Source organism: Sorex araneus, chromosome X, assembly GCF_027595985.1.
Source record: "Sorex araneus isolate mSorAra2 chromosome X, mSorAra2.pri, whole genome shotgun sequence".
In the NCBI taxonomy this organism is placed as follows: Eukaryota; Metazoa; Chordata; class Mammalia; order Eulipotyphla; family Soricidae; genus Sorex; species Sorex araneus.
The window spans coordinates 107857926-107876452 of record NC_073313.1 but is presented as its reverse complement, the minus strand read 5'-3'; the positions used below and the strand labels follow the sequence as shown (position 1 = coordinate 107876452).

The 18527-nt window shown below is 39.2% G+C and overlaps 1 protein-coding gene across 1 annotated transcript in view; it reads left to right on the top strand.

Annotated features, from left to right (window-relative positions):
• Window positions 1-8342, top strand: part of AMMECR1 (AMMECR nuclear protein 1) — a 130242-nt gene extending 121900 nt beyond the window's left edge. The window contains exons 4-6 of the mRNA XM_055119727.1: window positions 2587-2677; window positions 4059-4155; window positions 7450-8342. Of these exons, the coding sequence (XP_054975702.1) occupies window positions 2587-2677; window positions 4059-4155; window positions 7450-7561 (300 nt within the window). The 3' untranslated portion in view covers window positions 7562-8342. The remainder of the gene's footprint in view (window positions 1-2586; window positions 2678-4058; window positions 4156-7449) is intronic.
• The last annotated feature ends 10185 nt before the right edge of the window (window positions 8343-18527 follow it).

Genomic DNA, 18527 nt, shown 5'->3' with positions numbered 1-18527 from the left:
GAGTAACTCGCCCCCACGGCAGAGCCTGTCAAGCTACCTGTGGTGTATTCAATATGCCAAAAATAGTAACAAGTCTTACAATGTAGATGTTACTGGTGCCCGCTCGAGCAAATCGATGAACAAAGGGGTGACAGTGCTACAGTGCTACAGTGTTTCAGGGGACCAGTAGGTCCTGGGAATCAAACTTGAGGCTTCACACACGTATTCCAGTCCTTTGAACTATCTCCCTGACCCCTCTATGTAGTATATTTTTGACTTATGAAGTAAACTAGTTCTTTCTCACTTTAAAAATTACCATGATTACAATCCACTTTATAGGGGTTTTTCGTTATTCAGAGTCTTAGACAAAATAATTTCAAATTATAGTTGTGACAGTAATGCAAAATGCTGAATCTTGACAATTTTTCTCCTATCATATTTGATGGTAGAGCCTTCTCAAATGCAAAAGTAAATCAGTTTTGTTCCTCATTAATTTTTATATTGGCCACCAAATGCTTCAGGTTTGATCTTTATATATACATATATATGTATGGACTTTTTTGATATCCACATACCATGCCATTGGTCTTAACTACTTCATGCAGTTGGTCTTAGCAAATTGCATAGTATGAGAGGGGTCAGGGACGCAACAGGTAGTGAATAGGGAACCATGTTTCGTCCTTGTAGTCAAACTAGGGTGAGCTGCATACAAGGCAAGAACCTTAACTTTTGTATTGTCTGTGGTCCACAAGATCTTAACCTGTTTTATTTTATTAATTTAATTTTATTTAGTTTTAAGGACATACCTGGCAGTATTTAGGGCTTACTCCTAGCTCTGGGCCCAGGGTTCACTCCCTGCAGGGTTTGTGGGACCATACAGGGTGCCAGGGATGAGGTACGACTGGCCTTACTCCCTAAACTCTCTCTCCAGCCACAGTTGCGATCTCTTTAAATTATGCTAAATTCTGCAGCTTTAAAAATATCTGAAATTGGAGCTGGGGATATAGTACAGTGGGTAGGGTATTTGCTTTGTACCCCATATGGTCCTGGGGCCCATCCAAGAGTGATGCCTGAACACAGAGCCAGTGGTAAGTCCTTGCCACAGCCAGGTGTGGCCTCAAAAGCAAAGCAAAACCAAACAGCAATACTGATATTAAAATTGAGTAAGTAGTCACTGAAACTGGCTTTAATTAAAAAGAAAAGAAAACTCAGACAGTCTGACAGCCTCTAATACATGCATAGATGAAGATCTGGGAAAAGAATGAGGTGGATTTTCTAGTTAACTTTCTATTTCCTAAACTGGAAAACTTTAGGCTAAGGGCAAGAAAATCAACAAGATTTTTGTGGAGTCCTTTTCCTTCTAGGTCTTTATAAGCATACACATGGAAAGAAAAATGTCAGGTGACTTCACTCACTTGCTCTAAAAGTAGGCCTCTTCTGGGTGAAAATGTTTGTTTACCTGATCTTATAGCTTCCTCTTAATGCCTTGCATAACTTTGTTCTCCAGTTGGCAACCATTGATCTAAAGCTGAGTTTTCCAAATTAATTTTACCTACCACCCCTGTTCCAGAAAAAAAAGCACTCTGCATCCCCTGAAAATCTATATTCTTTATGCAAACAAAAAGTGTACCCCAATTACTCCTGAGACTGCTACTGCCTAATAATCTAAAGCAATCATAGATTTTGGTAAACATAATGGAGTTATTATGCTTTTGAAATATTTTTTATTATCAGCGTTTACAAAGAAGCTAAGAACTGCTTATGATCTCTAGCTCTATACTTTGTTCTATGAGATATATTTTGACTGGGCTGACTGGATATTCATCAAAGAAAAAGTACATTATTTTCAAAAACCATTAGCAATAAATGGGCCACACTTAGAAGATTACTTTTATTTAAGGCTTTGCCAAAGGTTTGTCTGTTTCACATAAATGTTCTAGTCGTCTCTCAGTACAAAGGAAACTGCAAAATTGCCCTGCCTATTTGCTCTTAAAATTAGCTGTAATTTTGTGAGGGCAGGGTTGTCTAGTGGATACCGAGGGGCTGTCACTCATTAAGCTGTACTACCTTGCTTAGAAATACTGTGATGGATGATAATCTGGTGGTAGATTTTTGTTTGGCTGCATTCATCTGACTCTGCTTGTTTATCTACATACAGTTCAAGCTTTTAGAGACGTGAAAGAGTTTGGGAAGGGAATCAGTAAGCCCCAGTGTTGAAACTTAATCTAAAGTAGTTAATATACCCTAAAACAAGATGGTGGTTTTGAAGTTGGATCACTTGGTCTTGTTTCTTGTCGTGAGCCACAGTTTGGAAAAGCAGGACTCTTGCCATCAACTATCTTATTCTACACACAGCCTCTGAATGATAGTTTCTCTTCCAAAAAGAATATAACTTAGCCTAGATCATGTTGGGACACAATCATTTTCTCAGTCTCTGTAGCCATCATAATAATTCTCAAACCCTAAACTTTTGAGAGAGACAACTGTTAGGGTCTAACATAAACAAGGGGGAAGAAAGAACTGCATTCTCTTGAAAATTAAATTATAACTTTTTCTTTCTGTTTCTATGAAGAAGACTGTACTAATAAAACTGCAAATTTCTTTCAGGTGGGTGTACATGGCATTAGAATAGAATTCATCAATGAAAAAGGATCAAAACGCACCGCTACCTACTTACCGGAGGTTGCAAAGGAGCAAGGTCATTGTTGTACTTTATTTCATATGATCTGGTGAAGAAGTTAAACAAATATACAAATTGGATTGCAATATCTGACCTTGCAGTTTTGTCTTACAATTGATCAGTGTAAAATTATAAGAAATGACTCTACTATCACTGCCACTGCAATGTCTGAAATTGGTGAATTATTCACAGAGGAGTGGAATCTCTCACACTAAAGTTTGACAGAAAAAAACACATGAAAGTTTACTTTCAAAAAAGCAGAGTTGTAAAATTGGATTTTAAGCAATGGCTTGCTGCAAATTTGAAGTGCCATTTCCCTATATTCCATTATGCTTTAAATAGCCTTTTGCCATCAGCAAACCTTCTATTTGACCACCAGACATAAAGTTTATTATCAGTACCAAACACTTCATACCAAGGTGGTTGCAATGACTGATGCTACTACTATTAAGATTTTAGGTTTCCCATTAATATTAGGAACAGTGAGACTACATGATATGTTTGTGTTTCATATGCTTGGTCTGCACTTCCTATTCCACCTGTTTTTTTGCATATTTAGCACAAATCTATATGAACAACCACTGTAACACAAGACAACTTTTCACACTGTAGTATCTTGTCCTTTTTAGTCACTCTAGATTATAATTTCATATTAGTATAAATTAATAGTTCCCTCTCTTACAGAGCTTTTCATCAGAAAGCAACTTAACTGGGGTTGTTTCTTACAAATGTGAGATACATAACAGCAAAATGTTGCCTAATCAAATCCCCAAGTGAGAGAGTTAAACTTTCAGGTTACTGTCTTAGAATTTACTTGAGTTGCTTTTTAAAATGTCTTAATCTTGCAGTTCCAGTGACTTTGTAAAGGATGCATGAGAGATAAATGGACTGGGACATAAGAATATCAAGCCATGTCAGAATCACTAAAATGCCCTTGAATACTGCACACAAGCATACTTGATTGGCTATAGGAGATACCTTTAGGAACAATAATTACCGTGAGTTAGGGTGGTCGTCGTAGACATTATTGAGTTGGCACAATGACATATAGGCTTTTCCTGCCTTCTTAAGGATGCTACTGTTAGGGGAAAGCCCATTTTTTGTGGTTTGTTAGCAGACATGACTGAGCAGTTACTGCCAGCCTCCCAGACTCTTTCCCTTTGAATGTGATTGAGATAAAGAAGTCAGTGATGTTAGCCATCATGGGTAGCCAGAATTTTAAAGTGTGGCGGTGAACCTCCTTCTGAAGTTGATGAAATCTTAGCTGTTTGTGTGTGATTGCTTTTAGGATTAAAGAAGTTGATGGAAGTGATAGCTGACCTCTACAAAGTCATTATATTTTACCAAAGATGCATGCTACCTGTGCTTGACTGGTATTTATCTGCTCTACTCTCCACAGGATGGGACCATATTCAGACCATAGACTCCTTACTGAGGAAAGGAGGATACAAAGCTCCAATTACTAATGAATTCAGGAAAACCATAAAACTGACCAGGTACAGAAGGCATTTTCTGGTATAAGGCAATCTGGTACATTTTCTGTATATGCCTATAACTCTTTGATTGCTTTGTCTCCCTAACTATGCTTGCTTCTTTTTTTCTAAAACAGCATGGAAATGAATGTTGGGGCCATACTGAGGGTGGATACAAAGGAACTCTGCTTGGCAGTAAAGCCTATATGATGTTTGAGTCCATCCTTCCCATTTTTAGCTCTGTGGGATTACTCTGGTGTTGTATAAGCAAGCCCTCTAAGACTTCAGACTACATTATTGAAGGAAGTTACATGAATTAGCTAGTTGGCTCGCTTTTAACACTGCTTAGCAGAACCCTAGGGTTCTGATAAGCAGCTCTCAGATTTGAATTAACCTTAGAATTTGGCAAAAATAGAAGTCTACCATGAAAGCCTGCTGAAAATATAATTGGGCTAGACTCATAAATGCTAAATAAAATTCCAGCATGGCACAATAGGAATACTTATTTTTAAAAGGGAGCTATCAAACATTTTTTTGGGGAAATGCGTTGCTGTTTCCACTAATTTCAATTCCATAAAACCACAGTGAATGCCTGTAATCTATAAAGAGACAGTTCTAAGCTCTGAGGAGTTACGAGTTTGAAAATGTCTCCATCGATCCTCATTTATATTCACATTTTAGAAGAATAAAACGGGTGCACAAAAATATTTATTAATATAAGGCAGAATGTGATGGGTGTCATGAGATTGTAAAGTAGTATAAATCATTAGAGAGTTGATGGATGGTAAAATGTTTCACAGGAGGTGGGATTGAGGCTGGACTTCAAGAATGGGTAGAGTATTTTAGAGATATAGAGGAAATGGATTAACTAGGCTTTGGGGGCACATCTGGCTGTGCTAAGGGTTTACTCTTGGCTCTGTGCTCAGAGATCACTCCAAGTGGTACATGGAGGATCTTATATGGTGCCATAGATCGAAAATGGATCAGCACAATTCAGCAAGGCAAGCACCTACATGTTATACCTCTTTAGTCTGAATTTGAAGTGAACTCTTAAGTTAAAGCATGTAGCTGGCAGAATCAGATCAAGTTTTTAAGGAGTCTTCAGCTAAGTCTTTTATTATCTCTCTTCTTTTTTATATATATGATGGTCATTGGAGGAAAATATGGTCTAGAGTGTAGGTCGCGTCAGATCATAGAAAATCTTGAGTAACAAATTATATAGAGACTGTAGATCTAATTGTATAGGCAGAGCTAGCCACTGTGGGGTTTTAAACAGATGGATTTGGGAAAGTACAAGGTTGGAATATGGGACCAGAAAATGAGTTAGGAATCATTGCTACTATTTAAGAATCTGTAGCAGTAATCCAAACAAGGTATATAATGGAAACTTTTACCAGGATATGTGGCAGTGGAACAGGAAGAAAGAAGAGAATAAATAAAAATAAATCATTGTGGAAGCAATCGAAAGACTCAGACGTTATCCAAAAATAGGAAAGAGGAACAGACCCAAGTCGTTAGAAGGAACCAAGTTGACCCCTTTAACCAAGAGAAGGACCAGAGAGTCGTATTTATGCATTGATTTTGGTTTAGAAGTTCTGCTTAGGATAGTACTCTATAAGAACAATCTACTAGGTTGCTGAAAATGTACGTGTGTAGAGCCCATAGCTGGATGATGATTTAGGATCATCTGTAAAAATAACGTCTAAATGTACAATGGTGGGGTTCATTGAGAGGGGACCAAGTATAGAGGCAGAAAAACTGAAGGTAGACATTTAGGAAAATCCTACAAGGCATGTGTGTAGGATGGGTAGTTAGAGGTAAGGTACAAGCAGGGAAACATAGATTTGTATAATCTGTTACAGAAGAAAGCAGAAAAGTAGTGATGACAGGGCAGTACAGGGATGTACAGGCTGTACAGGATGTACAGGCTGTACAGGAAGTACAGGATGCAAAGGGATGTATAGGCAGTACAGGGCAGTAGGGATGTACAGCAGTGCAGTGATCGGTGCACTTGTCTTGCACACAGCTGACCCAGGTTTAATCCCTAGCATCCATGTGGTCTTATGAGCTTGCCAGGAATGATTACTGAACGCAGCACTAGAAATAAGCCCTGAGAACTGTGGCTCACCAAAAACTAGTGGTGAGCACTGTCATGAGGAAGAAGAAAGCTGAGTGAGGGGTAACTTTTCTGAAAGACCAGTTTTCATAGAAGAGTGAGGCAGGAAACCCCCCCCCCCGGAGCACAGGAAGGGTACAAGATAAAGATTGAAGGTAGAAAACACTACTGTTAGTTTGTGAAGAGTGACAATGAAAAAAGCTAGAGATGGGGGCAATGAGAGTGTCTTGAATACCAGTATTAAGGATGAGTTTTTGATTTTGCAATGACATTTTGACTGGTTTATCATTGATGTTGAATACTGTCTTCAAATAAAGAAACAAGGCTTCGTTGCTGTTTTTGCAAGACGTAGGTTCACTAGGTCTAGTGGAGAGAGGAAAAGGATTGGCTAAAGAGGGAGTGGTAGAAAATATCAGAAGGAAAGAGAGTCAAATGAATAAGACTCATGTATGATGGTAATAGGTCAGCTTTCCTGTGTCTCATCCTGTTATCAAATCAGAGGTAAGTGTGCAATTTCTCATTTTAAAAAGTTGTAGAGTGAAAAGATCACTGAGTTGGGACTGGATTCCATGGTTTTGATCGCAGTGCTGCTACTTGTGCATTGTAGGCCATTGGGTAAGCCACTGCTTCTCTCTGGTTCTCTGTCTCCTGGTGTATAAAACTGTCTCCAAGCAAAGGCAGTAGAGACACAGGATGACTGGTCCACAATTGGATGCTTGGCGCAAGGAGGTGGGGATGCAGCTAGGAAGGGAACACTTTGACAATGATAGTTGGAAATGATCACTCTGGACGAGAACTGGTTGCTGAAAGGAGGTAAAGTGATATCCATGATAACCTTTCAGTACCTGTACTGCAAACCACAATGCCTAAAAGGAGAGGAAGAGGGGGAGAGAGACGGAGCGGGTACAGATACTGAAGGTAGAGAGAGATAGAGAGAGAGAGATAGAGAGAGAGAGTGCGCCTGCCATAGAGGTAGGCTTGGGGTGGTGGGGGCAGAAATTGGGTACGTTGGTGGTGGAAAATGTACAGCAGTGAAGGGGTGGATGTAGAAACACTGTATGACCGAAACCCAATCATGAATAATTTTGTAACTCTGTATCTCATGATGATTCAATAAAATTGTCTCCAAGGTTCCTCCTGGCGTTGATTACTGGCATGTTACCTCTTTCTTGTTAACTTTCTCTCTTCCCTGTCTGTTTTAGGTACCGTAGTGAAAAGATGACCCTGAGCTATGCCGAATACCTTGCTCACCGCCAGCATCATTTCCAAAATGGCATTGGGCATTCCCTTCCGTCATACAACCATTATTCCTGACACTGAGCCGCACAACCAGTCAATGGGCCTCTCTGCAGACCTCTTCCAAGGAGACCCTACCCCTTCTTGGTCTAGCTATCTCTTTTATTGTACCATTTTATGATGATAGTTTCCGTTGCCATGGTGAAGATTCAACATTGTTAGTTAACATCATCATGGTAACGGGTAGGAAATGGCATTTGAAAAGATTCTGTTTTACTATTTTAGATAATTTTTTGCAGCATATATAACTTTGAGGTGTTTTTTCTTACAATATTATATAGAGTTTTGCTTTGCTATCTCAGTAAGTTTCTATCTTTCTGTCCTTGTCTTTCTTCCTGTCTTGCCTTCCTTCTTTCAACTGTGGATGGAAGAAATTGTGCAGTTTTAAAGGATTTAATGTAGGATTTTCTTTAGTTTTCTTCAGTAAGATAGGTAATTTGCTAGTTAAGTTTGCAAGTAATTCATAGAAAATTCAGTTCATCATTTATTACTATCAAATTTGTCTAAACTTTTATTTTGCTAAGATAGTCTATTACATGGGTTTCTACTTCGTAAGAATACTTTTTCCCCCATGATTAAAATATATAATCTTTATTTCTAGTAGAAAATATTCAAAGGTCTGTGATAGGGCTGGTCACAGAGAGAGAAAAATCATTTATGTCTACTGTGCTGGTTATAGGAGAGACTGTCTCATCACATTATAGAATTGACTTTCAAACTGAAACATTGTTTCAAGAAAGTACAAGTTATGTTTCAGATATGCTATGGAAATCATTTTTGAAGAGCTATGAATATCAGAGAGCAGACACAGAACTTAGTGCCTTTGAAAAGAATATAACTAAATGAAAATAAAAGGGATTAGGAAAAAAGGCAATTTAGAGAAATATTCTTATAAAAATTTTATTGTTTCTATAAATGAAACAACATATTAGACAAATTCCTTACCCTTAAGTATTTTTTTAAACAGAAAAAATATTTTGAGCAAATAACCAAAAAGACATTTGTCTACTATATTAATTTAAATTTGTTAGCTTTAGATATCATTTAAGTCATGATTGGCCAGAGACAATTATAGCAACCATTTTAAGAAATGGCAAAGATAATCTATAATGAAACAAAAGTTCATATATGCCATGGTTTTGATAGCTTGTCTTAAGGGCAATACTGAAGTTTTGGAAATATTAGGAAACAGCTTGAGTCTCATTCTGCACTACATACTTTCGATGAAAATACATTTACTATGTTAATGTTATGTTACATATACAAAAATGGAGTTGGCATTTATATTTGAAAGAATTAGAGCCCAGCCCATTTGCAGTACTAGTCCTAGGCCATGAGGAAGTCAGAATACATATATCCTGAGAAAAATCAAATGGTCCTAGAGAAACATTACCTTCATAAGGGTAATGATGGTAAATTGTATGTATATGTTTATGTATGTATACATGTGTGTGTATATATATATAAACACTGTATATATAATTTTTCAAACAGGAAATCAGTATATCAAGTGATGACTAGGGTAAATGTGGTGCAGAATATGTAGTCTAAAGCTATAAAATGTTACCTAGTAACAAAATGGCATAGTTTATACATATAGTTGCTGTGACAAGCAACAGATGGCTAGTTCAGAATTCAAAAACCCTTTTCTACTTTGTGTAGTTGTTGGCTCACTTCCTTCTGCTTGCCATTGTGCGCTTTAGTTTTTTTTAAGAGAGTTCTTAGAAGTTTGTTGGTATTCCTTCATCCACAGAGTCTGTTGTTGAAATAACCATTTTCAGTTTTGATGCCTTAACTATTAAGCCAATTGTTAGCCTAAAACGGAATCTCAGTAGCCAGTTCCACGGAACGTAGAGATTAGTCAGAGAAAGCTAGCTGCTGCTGGGCTTTACAAAGGAACGTTGAGCCCTTTTCTACTTGGGAGCATCTTAGAGCAGATTAGTCTTTCAGAATAAAATGAAATGGCTACCTGATAGAAACTTTTTCTTGCCCTTATAGGGAAACTGAGCACAAGCTTAATGATATTGTCTGCTGCAAAAAAGTAAATGTTTTAAAACAAGCAAACTGAAGAGAGACAAAATAGACCAATATTGATCCATCGTATCCATCATCTCATCAGTTCAATAGGCTCCTCGTCCTGGGTGAGCTCGTGGTTAGACTTTTTCAAAAAAGAAAAGATCTAGTACACATATGTGTGTATATATACATATACATATACATATACATACATATGTGTGTTTTACGGTGCTAATCAGTCTTGAGCAGGTCACGAAACTGGTCATGCGGACTCTAAAATCATATCAGATTTTTTAAAGATTCTTGATACATGCAGATGTTATACAGATTTTCTTACCAGTGTAATAATGTTATACTGAAGAAATAACCATCCTGCAGGCTTTAGAGGACGAGGTCAGCAATATTTCCCACCATGGCTTGGGGGAAAAGGATAGTTTTGTCTCCTTTTGTATCTAATTAATGCACAGTGCATTCTTGTCTTTCAAGTAGATGTTGACTAAAAGACTTTATAGTGTAAAGGGTGTTATACAAACTGTAATGGTGTGCTTCAAACAAATGAATGCTAGACCCTTTCACCTTCCTCGTATATTGCAAAGTTGTTAAATATGTGGTTTGACTTAACTTTGAACATGTTGAAATATGTAGCATGTGTTTTTTAACTCAAAGATTCTAATTGCACAGGTTGTGTTTTAGCCAGTTGTGGTTTATTTGTTCAGAAACACAAATGTGAATTGCACTCTTATCACCAGAATATTGTATAAGTTCAGTGATCTTTAAACAGCTCGGACGTAATACTTGAACTTCATTTGAGTAGCACAAAGTTTACATAGCCCCTTTTCAATGTTATTAGTTCAATTTATGTTTTCCGTTTTCAAATGCAACTGGGTATTTCTTTTCTTGAAAAATATTGTGTGTTTTACTTTGGTATATAGCAGACAGCTCCCATTTCTGAAAGTGTTTTCTTGTCCTAAAAGTTAGCCAGGTACCAGATTCTAAAAGAACAATTGTCCCCTCCCTGCCCACTACCTCCCCTCGCCCCATTAAGTGGCCTTCTGACTGCACAAGAATGTGCTACTACCCGTTCCAGATTCCCCTATCGTGAGAGGTCAGTATGTAATTGACAGAGGAAGTGAAAGGCTTGCTCTTTTTTCCTCACCCCACTTAAAGCAGTTAGAAAATTTTCAGTCCAGTGCATCCAGTCCCGGCACACCGGAAGTTTGTATACTGGCCTCTTTTCATGTCTTGAAATGTGCAGGAAATTCAAAACTGTCATCTGGAATAGGTTCCATCTCTTATGTGCGTTAGATCAAACCAAAGAAGCCCCCTGCCATGCCCAAATGCTGCTCCAAAAGCCTGCCTTCCAGTCCTTACAAAAACCTTGCAGGATTAAATGTGTTAACTTTTTTTTATTTTTGTACAGTTTCTAAGTGATTTTTGCTAGTGATGTGAAATTGATTTAAGTTTATTTGAGGGGTGTGAGCACCTCCTCCATTTAAATGAACTGGTGGCTTTCCTTTTATTTTTTAAGAAGCGGAAACCTGTTGTGTGCCTATCAATTTAAGGGTTTCTGGTACATTATTCTTAAGACCAGCATCGATTCTTTATATACAGAGATATGTTTTTTCCTTGTTTTTTTATTACTGTTTCAGAAGAAAATAAACCTTTTGTTTTGCTCTGGACCCAGTAACTACGCTGGTACATAGACGCACTGAGAAAACAAACTTTTATAACAACCTCAGACTCTTTTTGTATAGCAAAATGGATTACTATCGAAATATTTGGACCTAGTTTCACTATTGAAATATTTGGACCTAGTTTCTAAGTTATTTTAGTGTTTTATATGTGCCCCCAAATTACACTGACTCAGTCACCAGCATAATGAAATCTTGGCGACACAATGGTGAAGACTTGTAATGAGCAAAAGCTACCTGGAGTAGCTCTTTTCTTTCTTAGTAACTTTTTTTTTTTGATAACAGTAAAACATCACAGATTACCTGAAACCCCTTCAAGTGTAACTTGATCCTCCTTCCTTCCACATTTAATTGCTTAATAGTTTGAAGAAACTATTGGAAGTGGGCATTTTATATGACATTGTATGGCTTTAAATATTGCTCATGAGCTAAAAGAAAAATGAGGTTTATATGGGTCTGTAAGGTATGGCTGTGGAAAGATATTGTAGTAGTTTTGACACTATTGTTATTACCTTTAAAATAATTTACCCAATAAAAAGTTAAAACTGAGTTACCATTTATTGTTTCCCTTCTTTAACTGGCAGTCACTGTGGGGTCCTATTGTCATGGGTACTTTTTACTAACACAGTAGTGGCCTGAAGATTTTGAAATAATGATTAAGGAAGGAATGCTGATTTTCCCCCAACTAACACTCAGACAGCCACCCACCCTACGAGATGATTTGCTAGTGTCACACTTTGGCCTCATCCTGAATCCTGACATGGTGCTAGATTCTAGCCTTTATTGGGCAATCTGGTCATGGATCTGAAGCATACATACAAGCTTGAATACTGGTGGGAACATAGCTACATTTAAGCCCTTTCCAAAGTGCTCTCCAAAGCAGTCTGTGTGTTATTGACAGCTACCCATTTGCCAGCTGGTAGAGAGCAATAGCAGCGCTTTCCAGTGACATCCTCTGAGAGCTAGAAAATTTTCTCCTGCCATCAAAATGTTGACATATTTTCAATATAGTCAGAATCTGAAAATAAATGACCAAGGGATGTGGCTGCTCAGGTCTTGTCTATTCATAAATATAGATAGGCATGCCACTCAAAAGAAACTAGTCATCAATTTTCTAGTTCTAGTGTGGTAGGAGATGGAGTTTATACCCAACCTGTATTTGGGGAAAACATCTGAATCTTGAACTACACAATGGGCGCTACCAACTTTCAAGAGCCAGATAGTAGGTGCCGATATTAAGAAGGTCATCTCTGGGTGCACTACCTCTACCAGCTGTTGCCTTCTCTTTCCCCTTGGAAAGGCTACCAAGGGCATCATTGCAATAACACCGCTCTTTCTAAATCATTTGCTCTTTCCTCCCTATTTCATCATGCACATTTCAGGATTAATTGCAAGTGAATACATGCAGGACGATTTTCTGTTCCATTGCTCCAAAGCCCCACCCTAGGAGAATTTTATGACAGGTGTTTCTGTCAATCAGTGGCTAAAAACAGTCATCTCAGACTCTAGAGGACTATTGTGGTTTCAAATAGTGCTTCAGTGAGCCAGCTGTCCACTCAGAGCTTACTAGTTTGCCATTCATGTTTAATGGTACATTGGACTTCGTAATGATTTACACAATGTGAACAGGTTCAGGTAGAGTGAAGTAATTTAATGAGCCCACAATGTTTTTTATAGATCGTATTAGTGTTTAACTGAATGATCTGGGCAGATTTCAACCTCACTTATAACTCTTCACCTACCTAAATTCTTCCTCAGAGTTCCAACATTTCTTCTTTAAATTTGATGCCTCACTGGGCATTATTGCGAGGGAAGTGGGCACACCAAGAGGTGTTCAGGGCTCAGTCCTGGTTGTGTGCTCAAGAATCACTACTGGTGGGGCTTAGAGACCCATCTGGGGTGCTGGGGATTGAAACCAGGTCTGCCACATGGAAGGTAAGTACCTTACCTGCTGCACTATCTCTCCAACCTCACTTCTTTAAAATGGCTGCACTACTTCAGAGAGGAAGTACGGCTGTGTGAGCTGAGGCAGTTCTCCTCTGTTAATGGAAATACTACCATGTCGAAGTGCTCCGCTGTGAAAGGCAAAATGCAAGTGCAGAGAGGAATCTGCTTCTGCACTAAGCACTTCCCAGTCAGTGAATGCCTGTTCCAGGGAATGGCTTCGCTCACTTTCTGCAGTCCTGAGGCAAAAGTGAAACACTGAAGTGAGCATGTTTACTACACTCTGATAGTTTCCCTTCTGTCTGCCAAGGTTTTTCACTGAATGGCCAGTTGCAACTGGCCATTCCTGGGTGTACTGTTTTGGTTACTATCTTCAAAGACCTTTCTTTCTTTTTTTTTCTTTTTGGGTCACACCCGGCGATGCACAGGGGTTACTCCTGGCTCTGCACTCAGGAATTACCCCTGGCGGGTGCTCAGGGGACCATATGGGATGCTGGGAATCAAACCCGGGTCGGCCACGTGCAAGGCAAATGCCCTACCCGCTGTGCTATCGCTCCAGCCCCTCAAAGACCTTTCTTGATGCTGGTAGACTGCTTATAATCTTCAGCCCCAATCCCAAGCATGTTTGAAGAACTAAGTCTCAAGCACTGTTCCCAAGCCAGTCCACACTTGCATTCCCAGATCTTGGCAGAACAAAAAAACAACACAAACAAAAAAAGCACAAACACACAAAATGACTCGATGTTACTACATATCTCACACTGTCTAACTGTATCCACCCAGAGCTTGTGGAGGGCACTCAGATTGCACGTTGTATAAATAAACACTGACTTGCACTTGCAGATTTACATCATGACAGATGATCACATTAGTTCAGAGTTTATATATGCATGGAGGGTGTGTTCTTGGACTGGAGCATGTGGCTGTGTAGTGGCTGCATTACACGCTGCTGTGCTCACCCCCTGCCCTGGCATCCTTGAGCTCATGCTCCTATTCTAGAAGTAGCCAAGTCAGAAGGCTGCTGCTAACTTCTTCAGTTTTTAGTCCATGAGGGGAGACCCTCCCGGAATTTTTAGTTAACCTTCATTAACATCTCATTGTGATAAAAATCAGATTTAAAAACAGGACTTTATTGACAGAAAACAAATTTATACAGGTTCCTCCTCCCAACTGTAGAACATTTCTGCTTGATATGATTTGATAGGTTAATTTGGAGGTCTGGGAAAACGGTTCCATTAAATTGTATGAGAAAAAAAAATTCTGAGTATCCCAGATTCTGAGAGAAAAACAACCCACCAAATTATATCAAGTTAGGAAAGTTCTTTTAGATAGCAGGGCGATCTTTATTAACTGCTGAGAATGAGTTGCCAATTACAGTTTGAAAACAGTGAGGCTATTTTGATGATTCTGAGAATTTGTAATGAGGGCAACAGAAGACAGTTGAATAGTCTCAGCATTTTATTCGTTGTTGTTGGTTTGTTTTGGCTATACAATAATAAAGTCCTGACTGTCACAGTGAACAGGGGCTATACTGTGTAATTTTCTAAAACTGGGTACTTATTGGACTCAAGTATAAAACCCAGTGTAGCCAGAACCTTCTGAATTGGACCTGATATATATGTCAGATCCGATATGTCAGGTCCGATATGTCCCATACGTCAGGTCCGAGATTATATATATATACGTATATATATGTATGTGTGCATATATTTACATACATACATACCAGTTAAAGTAACACTCCTTCTACTCCTACTGTTTGAATAGAAACTACTCAGCTTGGCACCTGCATTCCACTGGAGTCGTCCACTGCCACTCTGAAGCACACTACGTCCCCTTTGAGTTTTGACTAGTTTTTAAAATGTATTATAGTTAAGGAAATATGTTTACAATGGTATTGCCATTTATGGTCTTGATGTATAGAGTTACCTTACCTCACTTAAAAATATTATACATTTAAATGTACTTTAGTTGTTTTTACTTTGGTACCACACCCAGCAAGCATAGGAAGACCAAATGCAAACAAGGGCCTTACCTGTTATGCTATCTCACCGGCTCTAAATGCACTTTTTGTGGACTCAAATATTTTTGGAACTTAACTCAGTTGTACCAGAATGCCACATCTCCCAGGATGATGTAAAAGCCACTGCTGGTGCCCCAACATACCCGGTTATTTTGCAAGTCTTTGGCAGGCTGGCCTTCCTTCACCCTCTTCATTTTGGCCTTTTTTCCCATATGTCAGACTCAACATGATCCATTAATATTTACTAGTGCCATTAATATTTACTAATATTTACTATATCAGAATCATGGAACTATGCTTTGTTTCACTTTCTCGTTTTTGGATGGCAGGGAGGGCACACCCTTCAGTGCATAGGGAATAATCTTGGCTCTATGTTCAGGGATAACTCCTGGTGGAGCTTGGAAGATCATACATGGTTCCAGGGATTCAACCTTGATCCGTCATATGCAAGGCAAGTATACTCCCTGCTTATAAAATCTCTCCAGCCCATGAAGCTACTTTAAATTTCTGCAAAAACTTATTAGCCCAGTATGAGCTAAGAGTTGTGAACGGATGAAAGTTCAGTCTTTTGGGGGAAAGTTACTCAGGCGAGGGCCCTTAAAGCATCAAGCTGGCTTTATGGGTTTTGTCCCATGTGACTTCCACTTCAGAGTGAGTGGCATGGGAGCTGAGTTGTAGCCACCCCACTTAGGAAGTGTCAGCTTGTGGAAACCACCCTGCACAGAACATGATCGTGATTTGCTGAGTGGAGGAGATTATTTCTGTTCCCACAATGTGACTGTCTTGCTACCCAGCTGGAATGTGCATGGCAGACAGAGAAGTTAGGTAATTGTGTAAGAATAGGTTGGTATTCATAAAGAATGACATTCAATGACAAAGTCCTGTTTCTTACTGTGAACCTGCTCTCTGAATGTTATTAGGCTCTTACCATGATCAGGAGAGAGAGAGGAGTACAGATAAAACTAATCCCTCTCAAAAGCTGTCTTGATGTCTGGAGAGGAAAAGAAAGTTTTAGTGTGCCTACTGGTTGAAGGGGTGGGGAGCAGGAATTCATTTGTGGGACAGAAAGAAAGGATAGTAGGGGTTAACCCCCACACAGAGACCAGCATAAATTTCTGAATCACCTGCCACATAGAAAGGGCAGGAAGACAGTATTAAATTTAGGTATTGTAAAACAGGAAGCACAACTGGTACACAATACAATGTTTAAATCACATTTTAACTGACAGGAAGTTGCTGAGAGTCACAGCCATTGCCTGAACAGCAGGAGATTTGAAAGAAGGAATTTCAAAAGCGGGAGTTTCGTCACATACTTTTCAACTAACTAGCATTTCCAGCTAAGTGGTATTTTGGACTCGCCCAAGCTTCCCATGAGTGGGAACATGTTTAAGGGATTTGTATTTGTCAACATACAAGATAGGGACCAGCCAAAGAAAGGGAAGGGGGCACTCATTCTCCACTCCCTCATCCCGTGGCTGAGTAGAAAGAGGTTCTTGAACTGGAAAGATGCAACAGCACTGATCAGCTCATGTGTTTTCAAGGCTAGTGCTAGTGTGAGTAATGCAAACATTTGCCTACATTCTGCAACCCTTCTGGGATAGGCCTCTACAATGGCCCCTTTCCCAGAATTATGGTCAGAGATAGTGCTGGCTGGCCACAGTGACCTTTGTACATGAAGTCATACCCCTTGTTGACTTATTTTTTTTGTTTTGGGGCCACACCCAGCAGTGCTTAGGAGTTACTCCTGGCAGGGCTTGGGCGATTATGTGAACATCCCTCCCTTGGTAGCTTTGTTCTCTTTGTCTTGCCAAACATATGTGGTCTGTAATACTCATGGATGTTGGGGTTCCAATGGGAGACATGGGGTTATCCTAGTTAATCAAATAGGGTGGGGCTCTCTTTTTTTAATTTTTGAAAAAAAATTATTTATTTACCATGACAGTGACATATAATTACAAGCTTTCATGTCTGAGTTACAATCACACAATGATCAAACACCCATCCCTCCACCAAGGGTGGGGCTCTCTTAAAAGAGTAGAAGCACGTAATTGGCCACTTTCCCCCACTTGTCCTGTACCACTCCAGAAAAACCTTTCAGGAGAAGGTCAAAGAGAAGCTGTGCATAGTTGGCTGAAGGCTGGGAAGGGACAGGCCTTGCTCCAAGTAAAGGTGATATAGTGAACCCCTACAGCAGGATTCACAGGGCGCTAGAAAGTACAAAAGAAACTCCATGGTGTAAACAGTTACCAGACAACACTGCTACCTAAGAGCCCATGGCCCTCCACTGCAGTCCCCCTCCCCATATCACCCCTTAGCCAACCTTCCTGAAGATCATCATAACCTATAACTCAAGCTATAATAAAATATTATTTTTTTGCTTTTTTGGGTCACACCCGGCGATGCTCAGGGGTTACACCTGGCTCTGCACTCAGGAATCAGCCCTGGTGGTGCTCAGAGGACAATATGGTATGCTGGGAATCGAACCCGGGTCGGCCGCGTGCAAGGCAAATGCCCTACCCGTTGTGCTATTGCTCCAGCCCCTAGAAGAATATTTTTAAAGACCAGGGCCAGAGACATAGTGCAACAGAAAAGTTGAATGTGACTGACTTCAGTTTGAGCTGGCACCCCAAATGTTCTCCTGAGCCATGCCAGGAGTGATCCTACACACAGAGCTAGCCAGAAGTAAAGTATTAGCATTGCCAACTGTGAACCAAAAACAAACAAGCAAAAAATAATCAGACCAATAGAGAGTAAAGGTATATTATTAACTAATTTGATTTGCTCTTACAGTCAGGAAATTCTTTTTAAAATATTCCAAGCAGCAGAATTATTTTCCTAACCCACAAACCATTTTTATGAGATATGTGTTTGCTTCTAAAAAAAGTAAAAAGTCTAAATCTTTATTGGCAACAACTATTAATTCCTCTTGAGTCTATGGTATACTTCATAATCCTAACAAAACTGCAACATAAATCTTAGAAAATATCATTAATTGAAAATTTCTTTTAACCCTATTTTTGACATTTTCTTGTATTGATATGAATTTCACTTAACATACAGTGAACCACTTTGAAGTTACAATTCAATGATATTTAGGTCATTGAAGATGTGAAACCACTGGCTCACTCCACTTTTATTTTTATGTTTGGGGTGTTAGAATCATACCTGGAGATGCTCAGGGGTTACTCCTGGCTCTGCCCTCAGAAATTACTCCTGGTGGTGCAAAGGGGACCACAGAAGATGCCAAGGATCAAACCCAGGTTGGCCTCATCTGCCCTATCCGCTGTACAATTGTTCTATTATTGTTCCT